Raw genomic sequence first — 20,132 nt, 5'->3', positions numbered from 1 at the left:
TCTGTGTTTCAATAATCGAAAACGTCTAAGTCTCGAACGGTTCTTCTTTTCTTGGCCTTTCTCGCTTGAAGTCTGGTGAAAGGGTGTTTTCTTCATCGTCGTCTCTTTCATCTTGTCCTTGCTGAATGCCTGACTCGGTAGCGTGCAGGGCATTTATAGGTGTGTCTCGTCGGCCTAAAATGTCTTTGCCCGTTTGCAGCAAGACATTTTTACCTGCGTTCATGAAGGCTTCTTTAGGGTTTTGTTTGTCGATGATGACATTTTGGAGAAATTCTTTGCCTTGCGTCAGTGCCGCATCTTTCAAGGCGTGCAATCCGCGTGTCACCATCGGTTTCAACACCGGAGCCACCGAACGAAAGGCCGATTTTAACATGTCTCCTAAACCGTGACCTCGCTGTCGAGCAACCCCTCGGTACACTGGATACATGACTTACGAGTCGTGAGAGAACCGTTTTCGAAAATGGAGTTTCACCGTGACTTTTCCTTTGGTGAATGGAATATTTTGTCCCAAATCTCATAGTAATGTTGATCGTGTCCAAATACGACTTGCTGACCGGTAAATAGTGAGGATGGACAAATCCGCGGTGGACGTGGTAAGTGTTTCCACCTTCCTCGTCAGCGTTTGCGGCAGAATCCACTTTGAAAGGAATGACACGCAGTAACGGCACGGAGGTGTGTCCCACCACGTTGTACTCCACCACATCGGAATACACAAAGATCAAATTCAGTCCTTGGTTCAGTTCTACCGGGGCACGAAAAAACTTGGCAAAAGAATCGTTGTCGAAAATGGCTGATGATTCGGGTTTTTGTTCTACTTTCTTCCTCAGCTCCATGTCACCGCCCAACATGTCAAACAATTCAGGACAAAATGAAATGGACACGATTTTACTCCGCTCAAATTTCATCAAGAAGCGACGAGCTACTTTGTGGTACTCCATGGTGACACTTTTGTTGTTGACCTGCTCAAAAGCTTTCCCAAACACGCCATTAAACCTGGAGGCTATGGCGCTGACCAAATGATGACCACTAAAATAATAGCCTGGGAGAATGGACAAGTGGTAGGTCCACTTTTGAGTGCTTTCATTATAGGTTTTCTTGTCAGGTATGGTTCTCTTATTCAATTCCTGTTGCAATGGCACGTCATGAACTTCCACATCAAATTTATTTTTATTGGGAAGGACATTGAGAACTTGGGTCGGGTGAATCATTTCTACTAAAGCCACTTCCCAATGGGCTTCGTGATCTAAGGGGATGGCCTGAGGTAATTTGGCCGTGTAACAGCACAACGTGTTGTTGGGAAACACCTCCATGGAACTGTCATTGGGTAAGGTTAAGTAAAATTGGTTTTCGTGACTCATAATTCCAGAGTTCTGTGGCTGTCCGAGGGGATATTACTGGACGTCAGAGGCGTGTCTCCGCCCAAAATGGGGTTATGATTGTGGTTGGAGTGGTGACTGACACTGGCACTGGACACAAGGTTCCCGTTCGAGGAGAATTTCAGGGAGGGATTGGGAAGCAGGTAACCGATGCAACTGCTCAATAAAATGGTCCACAATTGTTTGTCTCCTTGTTGCAAACTCAAATTGGTGATGGCTGCCCCGATGACACAATACACCACGAAGATTTGGCAGAAAAAGATGATTTGCGTTTTAGGCACACGTTCTCCACACCACACCCACAAGGGTTGTTTTTGTAAATCTTGCACAGAAGAACTGGGTGAAGAAGGAGTGGTCGACGTAGCTGCGTCTGATGTGTGAAAGGGCATGATGGTCACTTCTTTTTATAGTCGATGACTTGCAAAGCGTCGATCCAAGAATCGAAACTGGGCGGATATCCTTTCCAACGTACTTTGACTTCTTTGACACGTCGTTTGCCCACTTTACGGGTTCTGCGTTCGAGAATGCTTTCGATGTCGTACACGTCGTCTTCTTTTTTGGTGACACGTTGTAACTCGGGCAAATAAAACGTTCCTTTGAGCATTTCTCCGTTCATGTCTTCCAATTTATAGACGGCAGGATGACGGCCATGCACTCGTCCAGTGACGCGAAACAGTTCGGTCGTCCAGTTAGGTAAGTAACCTTTGTCAAAAGTGCGTTTGGTTTTGCCAATGCGCACCCAATCTCCTACGGCCAACTCTCCACTTTTCTTGGGGACAGCCCTCGTCGGGGACGTACCAAACAGACGCTCAAACACCAGCACTTCGTTGTCGGGAGTCACGTCTTGCGGGGCACGTCCGATGCTTCGATGGTAAGATTGGTTGTACGCTTGCACCAGGTGCGGTAAGATGTCGATGTACTTCAGAGTGTGGTGATGCGTAAAATATTTCCACATGCGTTCTTTCAAAGTGCGTTGAAAACGTTCCACGATGCTGGCTTTGGTTTCGGGATTCTCGGTGGTAAAAAAATGAATGTCACGTTTCTTTAATTCTTTTTGGAAAGCTTGGTTCAGAAATTCGGTGCCTTTGTCCGTTTGCCATCGAAGAGGGTGACGACCACTTTGTTTCAACACTCGTTGCAGGGCTTACACTAACTCGCTGCTGGATTTGGAAGTCAAGGGCACGACCCAGGCAAATTTGGAAAAGACGTCGATGACACAAAACAAATATTTGTAGCCACGATTGTAGCTGGCCAAATGAGAGACATCGGCTAAATCGGCTTGCCATTGATGATCGATGCCTTCCACTCGGGTGCGACTTCTGGCAAACTTGCGTCGAATGGGTTTGTGCAAAGTGTAGGTAGCTTGTTCTTGTAACCATCGTTGTACTTGAGGTAAACGGAGACTTTTCAGTCGCGTTTTGGCAGCACGATACAGTTTTTGAACTCCTGCGTAACCTGCAGGATGCGAGGGATCGTAGTAAATGCTGGCTAAGACTTTTTCCATTTTTTATTTTTTTGTGTTGGTTGGTGTGTTAATAAGGCACCCACTCTTGGAAGAGGCTACTCTTTTTCTCTTGGGGTATTTTCTTGGATTGCAATGCTTTGCGTGTGCGACCGGCAATAGGTGTTGAAGAGGAGGAGGATGACTGAGCGGGGGATATCGGTTCTTGTTTCACTTCTGTCTTCACTTCTGTCTTCACTTTCTTTTTCTCTTGTGATGAAGAAGGGGTGGCCATCATCTTTTTAATCCATCCAATTCTGGAGGTAGGTGGTGTTGTTAACTTGCGTACTTTTTCTGGTGGAGTTTGAAACCCTTCTTCTTCTTTTCCTTTTTCTGTCTTGGTCACTGGTACTGGTACTGGTACTGGTGATGGTGCTGGACTTTTCATCAAGGTCTTAAAATCTTTCAGAGTGGGTAAAGCTGTTTCGTCTAAAGCTTTCTGGTGAAAGAGTTGCAGTCGTTGCAAGAGTTGACTGTACTTTTGCGATTTTTCTGTTTCGGACAAATCTTGGCGATCCATCAAGGACTGCAATTCGTGTTGTAACTGGGACATCTCGCTCAAATTGGGATTGGGAGGTAAATGCGGGGTGCGTTGTTCTTGCCACCGATGGTATTCCATCCATCGTTTGTAAGGCACTAAAGCTAGTTTTCGTCCTTCCATGGGGTTGTCAGGGGTCAATTCTGAGATCTTGGGACTTCCGAAGGCCTTTTTATCTTGCTCCCACCAGTCCTCCCAACATGGTTCCCAAGACTCCTTTCAGTATGGGGCCTAAGAAGAGAGGCAAAATGCCTCCACGTTGGACCAACATCTTCTTTTTTTGACGAATGGGAATTTTCTTTTGAACCATTTTCCGAAGAACGTGACGATGTTTGCCTAAGCATTGTTTCTGGTGTTTGGACAAAGGGATTGTGCCTTTCAAAACGTTCAAACAACATTCGCACACGGTATCGATGACCTCTTTGGAGGCCGTTTGAATGAGTTTTTTTCGTAGGGGTGGAGAAGCTTTGGACAGTACAGATAACATGTCCCCATGTTTGGCTAAATGTGGTGGCAGTCCTTTCCTTTTCTTTCCTTGGGGTTTTCTGGAGGGTGACATCTTTGAGTCTTCAGGAGCACCAAAAAAACACTGATACCCTACTTGGTCACAGGCCTTTTTTATACTGGAACACGTAGCCACTGATTGTCTTTACGTCGTATCAGTTTGAGGACAGGCATGACACGTCGTGCAGGGTTATGTAACGGACTAAATCGAGCCAGTTCTTGCTTGGACAAATCCAGTAAACTTTGTAACATGCCCGATCTTTCATGGACTTTGATTTTGGGAGAAGGTACTTTGTGAGCAGCAGCCACTGCCGCTAAATGGGAGGGTCCTGCCACTGGGGAAGTTCTTTTGGGGGTCATCAACGGAGAAGTTCTTGGTGTGATCAACGTCTCCAAGTACTCTTCAGTTCTGGGTGTCATTAACGGAGAAGTGGATAAACGTGAGGCTGTCGGAGACGCAGTCACCACTGTGGCAGGTCGTGGTTTGCGAGTGTAAGGTTGCGTCCTGGCCGAAGTGCCTATCTTGCGACTAGTTTTCTTCTGTGGGCTTTTCTTTTTCTGGGGACTTTTTTTCTGTTTCTTTTTCTGGGGGCTTCTTTTCTTTTTCCGGGGTGGTGGTGTCTGGTCAGAGGAGGGTCCTGCCACTGGAGAAGTTCTCCTTAGGAACCTGGTCTTTTTCTTCTTCTTGGGGCTTCGTTGGACTTTTTTCTTGGGTATAACTTTGGGGGCATTAGGATCCCATCTTAAGAGTGAGCGAATGATGACCCCTCCTAGAGTACCGCTCCCTCCAGGTTTCAAAATGATTTGTTTTTTGGTTTGAGTGTCGATGCGGGGATCGGCCAGTTGGACCAAAGCGACTTTGTTTCGATCGAAAAAGCGTTTGGTTTGATGAGGAATCTGAATGATTCCTTGGAGTATTTGACGTGCCGTCACCGTGAACCATCGTAAGACTTCTTTGAGACTAGCTTCTAAGACACGGGCTCGTGTTTGTGGATTTTTTTCTCGACTGATGCCATACAAGGCACGAATCAATTTGACGGGAAGATGCGACTGAAGGGACGTCATGTTCACACTGTGTGAGACAGACGAAAAAGGGTCTGAGGTTTTTATAGATCTTTTTATGTGGAGTGAAATGAAGCCGAGGACGGAGACGTGTACAGGACAGGCCCTCCGTCTTGGCACCAGTGGTGAAACAAGTGGGTACGAAATCGCAAAACCTCGGGGGTCGTAGGTTTCAAATCGACGAGTAAATAGGCGTGTGGAGTTTGAGTGGCATCGTCGTATGCCTGAGTCAGCCAAGGCGTTCCTAACTGTTTGGCTAAGACTTGCACTTGAGATTTATCTCGAGGGCTTTTAAACAAGACCACGTAATGCGCATTGAGACTGATGGTGCGATGGGCTTTACTTTGTTGAAACAAATTTTGGGTGATGTAAACGACACTGGCATTACGGTGATGCCCTTTGCGTGTGAACCACAATTTAATTTCTTCTTCGTCTTCTCCTAACATGTCGTCGAAAATGACCAAATGGGTTTGACGGGAGGTTGTACGCCGATTGCCACTCTTTGTAACACCACACGATCCGTTGAGGTGGTCGATCGATCAAATGATGTTTATGTTCGATCAAACGTTTGACGAATTCGGTTTTGCCTGAACCGCTAGGTCCAGCAATGAGCATGTTAAAGGGATGGCGAAGATACAAAGCCTCCCAACTGGCACGATCTAAGTGTGCGTCGATGACTTTGACAGTAGAGGAAGAGGGAGCAGAGACAGCAGAGGTAGCCATTGTGTGAGAAATGTCACTTGTGACACGAAAACAAACAAGACAAGAGTTTATATACTTTTTCAGAACACGTTTATTGAATGTTTTTTTTTTTTCAAACATGAATACGAAAGACAAAAATACATAAAAGCCAAAGGCTTAAGTACAAGGATAAAAGGCACATGATAACCATGAACGTGGAATAAACACAAGTGTCTGTACAACATGTTTTGGGTAATGTTCTAACCAGTTCTATAGTAGGGGGTTAGGTCACACAAGTGTCCTTCCGAAAGGGTCTTTCAGGTCTGTCCATGACAGTCCCGTCCTGGGTGACGGGTTCTTCTGGCACCGTCACTAACACGGGTTGAAAAGTAACTTTTTTCCTTGAACAACTCTCGTGCATACTGGGCCACTTCTTGGGTCCAAGCCTCAAAACCCCATTCTTTCCAGGCACGGACATCTGTCCAATGGGGATGTAAGTCACAAGCTACACACACATCGTCATACACGTCTTGGGTAGCTAAAAGTTGACGAATCTTTTTTTCCTGTTGAGGTCGAGAAGTATCCAGATGAAAACGCAAGGCTTTGAGCAAAAGGAGTTTTTCGTGACCATTTAAGGCCATTGAGGTGGTAAGTACTGATCGTAAAGAGTCCACAAAGAATCGGCTGGTAAACGAAATCCCAGAAAACAAGTCACTAAGACACACACCACTTGTCGTCCCAAATTGAATGGATAAAATTCTTGTAATAATCGATGGTAATGATCCACGGTTTGACTATGGTCATTGAGTTCCTTCCACGGAATCTGTTCAATGATATGTGACATAATCCGTGGCATGGCAACTTGATTTTATAGTGTCTTTGTTTCGGAAGCAATAAAGGTAATTTCTAACCAAACACGTTCGTTCTCCAGTAGGGAATTTAAATGTTACATACTGTAACTGAAACGTCAGAGTTTGTCTAGATGCTTCGTCTTTTTCTAAGCAGATTCCATGTAACAAATGTTGGTAATCCTTTAACTCGTCTTCCTCAATACATTACAATAAGTGAATCTTGAAGTAACCAAAATTACGAACGTCTAGTCCATCATCATTCACAAACTGAAAGTGTTCAACAAGGTCTGACCACTGAAAAAATTTCTGACGAATCAGTCCTCTTATACCATTCAGGTACCAGTGGTTAAAGATCTGGTGACGTAACGGATGCAATTGTTCTTTACGTTTCACTTGTATTTTCACCAGCTCTCGGTAAATCCTTTCTCTCAACTCCACAGGCAAGCCCAAAATGTTCTCTTGTAAAGTATTCTTAAGTATATACACTGTTTTTGGAATCGTTGGGTGGTGTCCAATAGCCTCGTTTAACTTTGTGCCTAATGTAATATCCACTCATAATCAGTCTTCTTGTACTTTGGAACATAGCATAATTTAAAAACGGATGAATCAGTTTGAGTTTGCGTTTCACTTGTATTTTGATCAGTTCTCGGTAAATGCGTTCTCTCAACTCCACAGGCAAAGTACGAATGTTCTCTAGCAAAGTATCCATGAATAGGTCATACTAAATCCTCTTTGGTCTGACACAAGAAATGTACTGTTTGCACAAACATGGTTTTACTTCAGTGTCGAATTTAAATCGTTCAGTCACTAATCTACACGTTACAATTCGTTCAGAAGTTTCCTCTTTCACCAAGTTGACATTGTGTTCAAGATGTTGGTAATTCGTTAACTCTTCCTCTGGAATTCGATGTAGTACGTTTACTATGATGTAGGTAGAATCATTCATACCAAACCAATCCTTTTTAAAACCAGGGGATCGTTCATCAATGTCTGTCCGATGGAACACTTTCAATTGAATCAGTCCTTGTATAGCCTTCAGGTACCAGTGGTTCAAACACCGGTGACGTAACGGATGCAATTGTTCTTTACGTTTCACTTGTATTTTGACCAGCTCTCGGTAATGCGTTCTCTCAACTCCACAGGCAAAGCACGAATGTTCTCTTGTAAAGTATCCATGAACAGATTATGGTAAGAAGTTACTTCAATGTCTCGGTCCCACTAAGGGTAAGTAATGACAATTCGGTGACCATCGAGCATGTTTTACGTAGGCCGAATCTTGTGGTTCCCAGTGGTGAAGTGATACACCGCAACTGAAGCACTTGACTTTATCTCCTTCGCCCAAGTAGAAAAATCCAGCTCTGGCTAATTCTTCGGGGGTCGGTCCTCCCAGATACTTAGACCATTTTCCTTTGAACGATTGAAGACGATTTTCAAAGTCGCAGTATTCCGACAAACGCACAGGAAACGAATATTCGTCTTTCACAGGTTCGTTTCGATGAGGGTTGAGTGACATGGGTAGGAGTTTGCTCAGGGCTGGATGACATCCGTAGCGGGGTAGACGTGAAGGTGAACATTCCCCTTTAAAACGAAACCCAGTAAAATGTCCAAGAGGACGAGCGGCATCACTTTCGCATCCCTCAGGTTTGACACGCACAGCATCCCTTTCCATGATAGGGGTAGGGACACTGAAGTTCCCATGATGCTTTACGGCATTGCTAAGGTCACAAGGTACAGCATCGTACCCATCGCAAGGCTCACAATCGCATTCCACTTCCGAAGCCTCACACTTGAATTGTGCCTTTCTAAACAACTTGTTCTGTGTTTCTCTGAAAGTATTCATCTTGTTCGCTCGGTCTTGGTAGTCACAATGAACTATCGATCTTGACCATAGCCCCCTTTTTATACTAGTCGCAATGCAGTCTCCAGCTTGTACATCTTTCCTTTTTTATGTTTTTTATGTCCTGTTCTGGAAGGTACTGTCTCTAAGGTACCGTCAACATTGTACCGTAGTGTGATGGGTGGAAAGGCCATAGAAAGGTAAGGGCAGTGCGGAGACCATCGAGTATGTTCCAGAATAGCTGAATCTTTATACATACATAGATCCCTTCGTAACTTCAGTCCGCAAGCGAAACACTGTACCTCGTATCCCAATCCTGACTCAGGTCCCAAGTAGACAAATCCTGTTCTAGCTAAAACATGCGAAGAAGGTAATCCTTCCCTATCCGTAGGCCATTTCTGAAACGTGTCCAATCGACGGGCACAATCACAATAGTCAGGTAAGAAGACTGGAAAATGGTAGGGTTTGAACTTGGAGTTCTCATCGGGTTTCTCACTCGATTCTTGCTCTGGCGAAGTCATCTTTCTGGTGGGGTAACTATCCTCTTACAACCAATGTTTTATACCAACGTGTCCATACGGTAAGGTGAAATGATTGGGAAGTCGCACTCACTTCTGGTACACGATTTGATAGACTTTTTCCAAGGGCCGACTGACGATGTGATGAGTGGGTAAACGTACAATCTTGTTCGGTTGGTGAGTGGTCACTTTAAAGTTTCCATCCTCTCCCGATTGCAAGGCTTCTTTCAATACCCCAAAGTTGACCACTCGACTGGTACGATAATTCAGAGTCAGTCCTTTCACTTTGCACGTCGTGTGCACTTCTCCTTGTTTGTCCCGGTATTCGTAGCTGTAATTTTTGGGACCGCCACTGACGAAACTTAGAATCTTGTCGTCGGGATGCTCGTCTGTCCAGGCTCCTAAACGGTCTCCTTCGATGTCAGGGTGATGTTGAATCGGGTGATGGATGTAAATGCAACGGTCCGTGTCAAAGTACAGGACGCATTCCCCTAACAGTTCTAAAGCTTTGTACAATTTTAAGCGAGCATGAACTGTCACGTAAGCCGCAATGATGACATTTCCAAAAGGGTCGTCTTGTACAAAGTCCAGATCTTCTTCGTAATTGACCAAGATCAAATCCTCTCGAACGACGTCCACGTGTTTCATGTATTTGGTTTTGTCGTGAATCATCTGGAAGTAGCGGGAAGGTTCTGTCAAATATTCCGTCTTGGGTAAACACGGTCGTTGTGCCATTTTACCCCACAAGCAATTTAACATCACTTTGGCAAACGACCGCCTGCCTTCGTTTTTCTCGATGTGGTCTAAAGAGATGCCTTCTTGTTCATAGTATTTCTCTTTGAATTGTATTTGGTATTCGGGAGTGTGACGCCAGGACGGATAGCCGCTGGCTTCTTGTTTCAGTTTCAAAAAGGCATCCACGTAGTCAGCGAAAATGCCTTTCTGACTGGGATCACCCTTGTGGTACTGTTGTGTCTTGGGAAAGTGGCAAATTTCGTACACTTCTAACAGTTGGTATCCCATGTCCAGAGCTTTGAACAATTCTTCGCTGACCCAGGTTCCCGTCAAGGCACGTTCTTCCTGGCTGTGATGGCAAGGCTGGTCCTGGTTGCACGTTTCGGCACAAGTACGGCACAAGGGAAACATCAGTTTGCCTTGACAATGGTGAGGTAAGACGGGATGGTATAGGTTCATGGGAGGCAAAACTTTACACTTGATCAAGCCTTCGTAATGTTGAATGTTTTTCAGGTCGATGTGTTCCGTCAGCAATTGTGGGTGCCCTACAGGAAAGCGACAATATTTGCACACGTAGGGATACAGCAAACACACGTCCAAGTATTTGATTTCTTCTCCTTTCTCTTCGTCGGCTTGGTACAGCAAACAGGTGGCATTGGTCCTTCCTCCGTACAAACTATCCCTCGGGTTCAGCGGGTCCATGAACTGGTAACTTTCCACGAGACGTTTAAACTCGGGATCGGTTTTCATACGGTGATCGTACTCGTGTTCCCACATTTCCACCACTTGGTATCCTTGCTGTTCTAACTTTAGGCGTCGCTGACAAGTGTCCTGGTACAAGTCTTCCATGGTTCGTTGCAAAAACTGATTTTTAGTGCCACGGTCAGGGTAACAGACGGGACATCCGTGAAATAAGCAACCGTTAAACTCGTACACGATCTTGGGGTTTTCTAAGTCCCAGCCATCGACCGAATACGTTCCGATGGTCTTTTCGCCCCCTCCGTTGCGAGCATGCTGAATCCACTTGTCTTCCTTGTCGCACAAGTAATGTAACCAGCGTAGGGCTTTGACCGAGTATTGACGCTTGACAAAGTGGGTCGTTTGAGGGCTGATGACAGCCACGGTGTTTTCAGGCATGAATCGTTGTCGATACACTAAGGAACACGCTTTGGCAATGGTGCAAGCTTCTTTCAAAGGATCGACCCCTCCGTGTTCCATGAACAGTTCTCGAAATTTTCCACAGCAACGCCGTAAAATGTCCACGTCGGAATGACAATACTTTAACATTTCTTCCTGAAAGTCGAAAGGGTCCGAGGCATGAGCCTGGTACCAAGCATAGAAAGCTTCTCGTTGTTCGGTACGCATGTTGTCAGGGTCATAATAGTGAGCCTCAGGTAAATGGTGTAGAACGGCGTGTTGATTGGCTTCCGTATTGAAAAAGTGTGGAAAGTACCCTTTAGCCATTTCTGTCATTCCAAACGTTTTAGGCATTTGACTCAAAGGCATGGCCAAATAGCTCATCGAATCTTTAAACTGCACTTGTCCCACTTGCATGAAAATGATTTTGGCTCCGTTCAAAGTCACTTTAAGACGCTCGGTGCCTTGTTCCGTATAGTATCTGAGAAGAAACTGTCCATCGTATCCGGAGAAATTGTGAGCCATCACCGTGGTATGACGATGACAATCTCGGTAATGTTCGATGTCCTCTTGGCTCCACGTCTTGTCGACGGGGTCTAAGACCCATTGGGCAAAATCGGCTAACGTGTTCGGTCCCCGAAAGATTTTTTCACGCCCTCCGGGAATCTTGCTGCAGTGAGGGCAATGACTGAATATAGGTTCTTGAATGCACTTCTCGCACGCTCGATGAGCCACGCAAAAATTAGGAATGTGAATGCCGGTCTCTTGCATGCATTCGAAATCGAAAAAGATGAAATTGCCTTTCTTCTTGTGACCGTCCTCTTTCTCTGGTGGGGGTTGGTATTTTTGCACGTAGCATTCGTGTTCCAAGTCCACGATGTGGTGACAAATGTGACATTTTTTCTTTCCTGAACATACGTGTGCCTTGGTATTATTGGTATTATTGGTACGTATGACTTGTTCACACGTAGGGCACAATCTCAGGAGTTGACAAGCACATTTCTTCTGTGAACCTTGCGTTTTCAGATGTTGTTGGTAACAGGTAGGGCTGACAAACGTGCGCAGACAAGTTGAACAAGGCACTGGTTCTTCGCTCAGACAGGGTGAAGAGGTCAAACATCCTGAGCATTTCAATCCACAATGCTTGTGTTGCTCTCGATTATTATAACCATGGTCACATTTCTCACAGTAATAACAGTATCCCAGGAATCCGGTGATACTGGTAATGGTATCAAAATGGTCATCGTGATAATAAACATGAATGTATTTTCCGTCCTTAAAATCTTGCCCTCGAAACAACAGAGGCCCGCGCATTTCTTGAGGGTGCACTTTCAAGGTGTATCGTGGAGCTAGGACATCTTGCAATTTTTGCATTTCAGGAATGCCACAGGGTGTGTCTTTGGACAGGCCAGCTTGTTGCAACAGGAGTTCTGCTTCGTTTCGTTGTTTGGCTCGATAGGAACGTTGAATAGTGTTCCAGGTTCTTTTCCATTCTACCGTGTCGTTCTTGTTGGCATAGGTTCGTCCCACCACGATGGCACGGGCTAAACACATCTGGTCATGAGGATTGTGAATTTGGACAAGGCTACGCTTAATGCTGCGAAGCTCGTTCACCAATAACATCTTTTTGCGTCCGGTCCCTTGAGGAGGAGAGACGTGGGTCATGTCCAATGTGGCTTTTCCATCGGTGATGTCAAACTGGTCATTAGATTGTTGCACGTGTTGAATCTTGTCCATGACTTTGGAAGCGGTCAATTCTGCAGGGGTGCTAAACTCGATCCAAACAGGGGATTTCAAACCGTCGTGTTGTATGGAAAGTCTCAAGCGATCGTCTTCTTTGGGTTGACATTGTCGCTTGAGTGCGGTAAGCAAAGAATCCCACACCCCAGTGATAAACACTTCTGCTTTCTCTAACGGCACTTCAGCCTTGAAATCTTTAAACTTCACTGTGTATTTGTAAGCCGTGGTTCTAAATTTTCTAGAGGAGTGCTTTTCCGTCTCTCGAATGGAATAGTATTTTTCAGGGTTGACTAAGGGTGGTGAACTTGGTTTAGAGGGTTTGGATTCTGGTTCACTCATGTCCTCTTCAAAATCACTGGCATGAATTTGTGCCAAGATTTCAGCCCTGGTACGAGGCGATAGATCACGTTTCTGCCTCTTACTTTCTTCTTCTTCTTTCTTCTCGAATGAATGGGATCGTTTCATCTTGAGTGCAAAACGTCAAATGACTCAAGTTTAAACACCATAGACTAATTTATAGTCATAGCAGACCAGCGTATATAAAAGGGTGTGTGTCTTGTCGTTTCACTATTCATTTCACTCTCAAGCCGAGCACAACGATGGAAGAGACTAACCAAATCGAACGTTTCGTCAGAGCTTTGCGAGGGGTCATTAGAAAATTCTCTTCAGACCAGCCCACGAACTACTCTCCTTCCTTTCGAGATAAAAGTCAAGATACTTGCTATATCTGTCAGAAGAAAGGGCATTGGTCTTCAGAGTGTCCAGACCGTCAAAAATGAAAAAAAACAGGGGCTAAAAAAGACAAAAGTCAAGATACCTGTTATTATTGTAAAGAAAAAGGACATTGGTCTCCAGATTGCCCAAAAAAGAAACAAGAGGAGTCAGAAGAAAAGAAGAAGAATTCAGAAGAAGAGAGGAATTCTTCAGAAGAAGAGAGGGATTCTTCGGAAGAAGAGAGGGATTCTTCAGAGGAAGAAGAGGAAGAAAGAAGACAATTCTGTTTACAAGAGGCAAAGAAACAGGAGAAGAAAAGAAGGGAAGAAAATGAGGAAAAAATGGTGAAGAAATTCAAAAAACAGAGAGACTAAAGAAGGAGAAAGAAGAAGTGTATGAACTTTATATTAAAGTGTTCTGTTGTGAATTGTCAATTGGATTGTAAATATTTATAAAAGAATAAATTAATGATATAAGGTAAGTGTCTTTGAGTTTTGATTTTAAAATAAGAAGCTACACTCACGCACTCATACAAAGACACGTACTATAAGGGTAAAATGGGTTGGTTCATTATTTTTTTGAGTTTTTGGCAAATTGAAATTGTATTTCTTTTCGAGAAATGTGAGTGGCCCTGAAAAGGGCCTTTTTTATTTCGGTGTAGGGGTGAGTTTAAGCAATCAACTTTAACTGCCTTAAGCCTTTGCCACGGCCAAGGCCTACTTCTGGACTACGTAATGTTGATGATGATTGGGTTGAAATCACTAAGGGTGGTACGGTAGGCTTAGTCACAGGGTTGGCGTGTTTAGCTCGGGAAGGTCGTATTCTCTTCGGTCGTAATAAAGAAGTCTGATACATTTGTTTCAGACTTCTTAACTCCGCTAAAATGTCCAACAGTACCGTGACCGTTTGATTTTCACCCTCTTGTTTCTTTGCTGCTACTTCTTCTTGCTGTTGTTGCTGTTGTTTTTTTCTTACCTCTTCTTCTTGCTGCTGTTGCTGTAGGAGAAAAGCTTGTTCCGCTTCCTTTTGTCGTTGTATAAATTTCTCCAATTCTTCTTTCTGTCTCTGTCTAAAATTTTCCACTTGCGGTAATGAAGAAGGTAACGAAGGTTCCGGAACAAATTCTTGCGAGGAGAGAAAATCCACAAAATCCCAATTCACCTCTTCTGAAAGTAAGTCCGGGTTCCCTTGGGCAGTCTCCCCTGTTGGTGCACCCCAATGGATCGTTTTCTGAATTTCCGTCATGTTGAATCACTGTCGTATAGATTGACTGCACACAAGCGCTAGCGAATCTATATAGACCACGTGACGTCACAGACTGCTCTCTTCGGATTGGATGCGAGCTGACTGAATTTTGTAACGCGTGTTTGGATTGGTGAATGAACTCAATCCGTTTCAATCCTTCCTCTACCTATAAATAAGCGCAGTTCACTGCATTGATTCACCTGTTCTTGGCACCTCAACATGTGGACCGATGTGCACTCTTCAACGCTTGTGTCAACGATGATGTTCAGGACGGACATGCTCATGTATGTCCAATCCAAGTGGACCGTTGTCCACAGGACAAACACCAGTCTGTGGATACGTAGGATCTACGTTGAAAGACAAGGATGCCTGAAAAGAGTGCTGATTTACGGGCCAACAGTGAGACGCAGCCTAAGAACAAGAAGAAGACCAATGTGGTGCCATTTATGTTAATGAATACATTAACATAAACCCAAAGGCCCTTTTCAGGGCCAGCCATATTTCTCGAAAAGAGAATGACTTTTCAATTGCCTACCCCTTTTTAAATTTTTTTAAAAAAAAAATCCCATGTTAAATTCCCCTTGTACGTATATTGACCCACGATTTTTCGCCATGTTAAATTCCCCTTGTACGTATATTGACCCACGATTTTTCGCCATGTTAAATTCCCCTTGTACGTATATTGACCCACGATTTTTCGCCATGTTAAATTTCCATTGTACGTATATTGACCTAGGGGTGTTTTTAATGCTAATTCCCATTGTACGTATAGTATCCCCCTTCACTACTTATGGATGTTATAAAAAGGATAGATTTTATGGTTTCCAAAATGCAGCTTCAGTGTTTTCTGGAAACACGACTTTCAATTTTTTTTAAAAATAACTTTTTAATTTCAATCTTTGTTAAGCCAAAGGTTTAATTGCCTGCTATTATTTGTTAATTACAGCTTTTTGTGTATTAGTTATTATGAATAACTAGTTTAATTGCAGTGATGTATTATGGCATATCACCACATGTACATCAGTAGAAATGAATATATCTGTACTATTAATTCTACTGCAGAAAGGTAAATTCTTTGCCAAACAAGAACAGTTATTTAAAAAAAATTTTGGTGTACACTGTAAGTGCACCCATATTATAATAATGGTGTAATCAGCTGTAAAGGGATATATAAACAAATTGCAACTAAAATTACCAGGGTCATGGAAGATAAGAGTTTAGATATATCATAAGCCTGTGTGTTAAAAATTCCCAAAAGGGAACATTTTGTGAGAAATGATTACCAATTCCAGGAATGTGATCTCCAAAATTGTACTGTTAGAATCTTCTCTGATTTTAAAAGAGACAACATGAGCCGTCCATCCTTTCTGCCCACTCCCTTAGTTTTTACTTCCATTAAATATCACAAGATTTGGTTGGTACAGATTATTGGAATGGGTATTGAGATATTTATTGGGAATTTCCAATCCCTTCGTATGTACAGGTCCCAGTTTTTACTTAACACTACTTATTTTTCTGTGAAAAGGCTGGCTTTAAAAATTCTTTGCTAGATATGTGTAGGTATTACTTTATATATCATTTTACCATACTGTTTTTTTAAAAGAGTGTCATTACAGTATGTAATAAATGTGCATCACAACATATTTAATTTCAAAACAGCAGTAGAGCAGTTGACTTAAGTAAAGATATATTTATTTACATTATTCATTTGCAAAGGAAAATATCAGCTATACTGTACATCTTTATTAATTTCCCCTCAAACTCACTTCTCCAAGTTTAATCTGGATGAAATAGTCCCATTTTAGCTTCCACCTGAATCCAACATTGTATGATATATACATGTATTGACAGCGGATGTCATTACCCTTGCCAAACAGCTTCAAAACTACAGTTGTTTGTTGACCAATTTTCTCAGAACAAAATGACTAAATTTCGTATTTGGGTGCCATTTTTCCAGCATCATTTGTACTGAGCTAGCAGGTTGAAATTGGAACTGGTGCCTCTGTTTAAGTGGTTAGGCAAAAACAATATGTTTCCTGTTGCTCTGATTTTAAAATTATGGTTGGTATGTATTTTTTTAACATTTTATATATATATATATATATATATATATATATATATATATATATATATATATATATATATGTATATATGTGTGTTATAATGATTATTATTTATACTGTACTATGTGTTTCAAGTACTGGACTGAACTGGTTCAGTTAGATTCACAAATCAAATTCTGGAGTTTTTTTACCATTGGGAAAAAAAAGGGATATGGTCGGCTATGAAAATCAGGGATTGTCAGCTAATGGGAAATATATTTTTCTGTTGGCCTTACACTAATAATATTACTTAATGTATGTAGTATTTTCATGGGTAATTTAAGATTAATTTAAATGGTGTTTAAAACCACATCAACACGTTAAAGACATTGAACTGTGCCCAGCAACATTAACAGTTGACTGATCTAGTTGTCTGGGCAGGAGTGATACAAGAAAATTAGAAAAATTGACAGCTGACACATTGGAAGTACAGTAATTAAAATAAATATCTGACCTTTCAGTTTTCAGGACACAATCCTTTCAAAATTATTCATAATTTTCGATGGTACATAAACTATTTAGACATCAAGTATATATGTTTTAAAATAATTGTAATTGAAGGTATGCCATATGTCAAAATGAGGTGATTGAAGAGACAAATGTCAGATCATGAAACCATTACCCAATTATTGCATGGATTATCTAGATGTATTATCTATGAGCACTGCCACAGCATAAATTCAGACTCTCGACAACCTCCACTACTCATGATTACTAAAACTAAGTGATCAGCATCTCCAACATGCAGATTTAACTTCTTGTCATCTGTTTTATTCCATAGCAGAGTTCTTGCCTATTGATAGCCTTATTTTGGTTTGGTTTACTGTGTAATAAGTGATTTGCATATTTGGCAGAATCCTCACATTTGGCTGGTAGTATGTAGATTATTTCAAGGATTTTTGACAGAAATGAACTTTAATGTCAAAATTTCATAGGTGGATATACAAATAGTATACATTCAGTTAGTAACATTATTTCAATCTGGGTCATGGTTAGGTCAACAGTTGCATAAATTATTTTATCTGGGTCATGGTTACTTGCATTATTTTATTCTGGGTCATGGTTAGAGATCATATTCTTGTGATTGAGAGTTGTTGGGCTTTAATCAGTTGAATTTGTGTCATACTTTATATCCATTCAGTCAGATGCCATACACATGCCATTTGCAAACTTGCCTTCGGTTTACATACATTAAAGTCATTTTCTGTCATTTAGGGACTGGTCACTGATACTATTTAGGTACTGTACAAATCTGCATAATTGTGAACTGACTGACATGGTTATACAAACAAAAAGAAAAAACCCCACCAGCACTGCAACCAGAATTCATTAAATATATACAAGGAAGCACTGAAATATTATACATGTGTTGTTTTTTTTACTGTCAAACAATAACATAATGCAACATGTTTACCTTGCCCACTTCTGACCAGCAATGAATTTTAGTTTTAAAATATAATCTTGGCAGTATTACTTTTCCACCACAAGATATTTAGTAAAATGATAATTTTCATGAACACATAAATTATCCAAATAGAGGAGAAACATGGTTATTTTTTAATCTTCAGATATTTACATAATTGATGGAATGTCATTGTTTCATCTTTATGCTAGACAAATCCAGCTGCCATAGTGGACCCATTGCTAGACTTAGAAGCCCATCAGCTCTGTTATTCATCCAACCTAATAGGCAGAGGAGATCAAAAACAAAATTATGGCATGGATTTTAAGAGAGACAAAGCTAGAGCTGACACTGTTGTACCTGAAAGAATGTTCCAGAATTTAAATATAAGAATATTCTTAAGAAAAAGCTTTATACATATATTTTTTAATTTTTTTCTTCTGTTCCAGGGTGTTTTGCCTGTGGGATGGAAAATGGTTTTAGGGTATACAATGCAGATCCACTGAAAGAAAAGGAAAGGCAAGGTAATCTGTTCCTGCATGTTATTGCATTCCATTTTTCATATGCCTACCATTAGGTGGAGCACATCTTATTGCACTTCCATCCATCTGTTACCAACTTTGTTTTAGCATGACAAATCCAGTTTGGAGTCAACAGCTCTAGGTCATATTACAGAAAGAAAGAAAAATAGTTCTTGACCATGCGCCTTCATCAAAGTTTGGTGACTGAATAAAAATGGCTTTGCATAATAAAGTGTAGTTCTAATATACCTTGACCAAGTTGAAGGTGGATTGCACTTAAATTACATACATTATTATGTCGTAATTGCCATTGAGAAAAATGACTTAGAAGTTTGTTGCAGTCTACTCTTTCTCTAAATGATGGAAGGGAGTTGGTGGGAGGGGGTTATTTGCCCTGGGCACAAGGTGACTGGGATACTGTTAGGAGCCTTTTTATTGGCAGGTAATATTTTCATAGTATTTCACCTTCACCTTAGTGTAATGGAGACAATTCTTCAAAAAACTTATATTTGGAGGAGAGGAAAACTGGGAGGTTGGCAGTGTCATAAAAACTTCCCTGCAGCAAAGTTGGGGCACCACTAAAGAACATTGGCCATGGTTGCTTCGGTAGGGGCACCACTAAAGAACATTAACCATCGGCACCTCGAACCCTATGACCACAACTGCTTGAGTAATTTCATTTGGATCATGGTAATGAAATGTTGCTCATGTAAACAAATATTTGTAATGTCCGGTCACATTGTTTTCTGTCATGTGACTTCTCTTTTATCACAAGGTCACATGCCATCCTAGCTAATTAAGTGTTGTGACTAGCTGTGTGTTTCCAGTTGTTCTAAATGAAATATGTGTGCTAGAATTATTTTACACCTATGACAAAAAGAAAATAAATTCAATGGGTGGTGGTGACTTAATTAAATATTGTTGGTTTTAACAGCCCGTTTAACACAGTATTGGCTATATCATGCAGAGGAAATTGGAACTAAGTGCCTTTCTCAAGGGAGCTGCACAATTCACCCCAAACTGGCCCAAATCCACTACAAACATGTAAATCAAATGAAACATACCCAAAACCACAAGAACATTTACAGCTTCTCTTACAATATTTGGATTTGTTTGCCAAGAGAGCTCATTATGCTTACTGTTTCTGTGTGTTTGGATAATTTTAAAGACCTTTGCCCACAATATACTACCACAGCACATTTATAGGTAAGATGCATTCAGCTAGGTGCCTTAATTATAGTTGTTACACTTTTTTAAAAACTTTTCATCTCCTTTAATCTTTTTGTAATATCTATGGAATGAAAGTACCTCTTCAGGTTGTGGTTCAGTTGGAATATATGTAATATTCTTATTTTTTGTTTCATACATGTTACATTGTTTTTTGTATAAACCAGGCAGTCTATTTTCCAATTCAAGTACAAAAATGGTACAGTTTGCTATTGCAACTTGATGCACACCAATCAAATTAATTACAAAATAATATCACCTTTCTCATTCATTTTAGAACATCTTTTATTTGCTCACTTCTTTGATTCTTGCCGCCTTCTGTGGACTGCTGCTTTGTCATAGCATGTACCCAAATAATAGTTTAGCGTATTCTAAAATATGTTGTGTTTTGAAGAAATTATTTTACATTTTTATGTATGTATTCATGGATCTTTTTATCTG

General features: G+C 41.6%; 1 protein-coding gene across 1 annotated transcript in view; it reads left to right on the top strand.

Moving 5' to 3' along the window:
- LOC149803477 (WD repeat domain phosphoinositide-interacting protein 3-like) overlaps window positions 1-20,132 on the top strand; it is a 55,943-nt gene that overhangs the window by 9,200 nt on the left and 26,611 nt on the right. The window contains exon 2 of the mRNA XM_089953197.1: window positions 18,393-18,467. Within this exon, the coding sequence (XP_089809323.1) occupies window positions 18,393-18,467 (75 nt within the window). The remainder of the gene's footprint in view (window positions 1-18,392; window positions 18,468-20,132) is intronic.

Source organism: Sinohyriopsis cumingii, chromosome 3 (genome assembly GCF_028554795.1).
Source record: "Sinohyriopsis cumingii isolate HCF-2022 chromosome 3, ASM2855479v2, whole genome shotgun sequence".
In the NCBI taxonomy this organism is placed as follows: domain Eukaryota; kingdom Metazoa; phylum Mollusca; class Bivalvia; order Unionida; family Unionidae; genus Sinohyriopsis; species Sinohyriopsis cumingii.
Note: the sequence above shows the minus strand (reverse complement) of the source record. Positions and strands in the feature narration are given on the sequence as shown.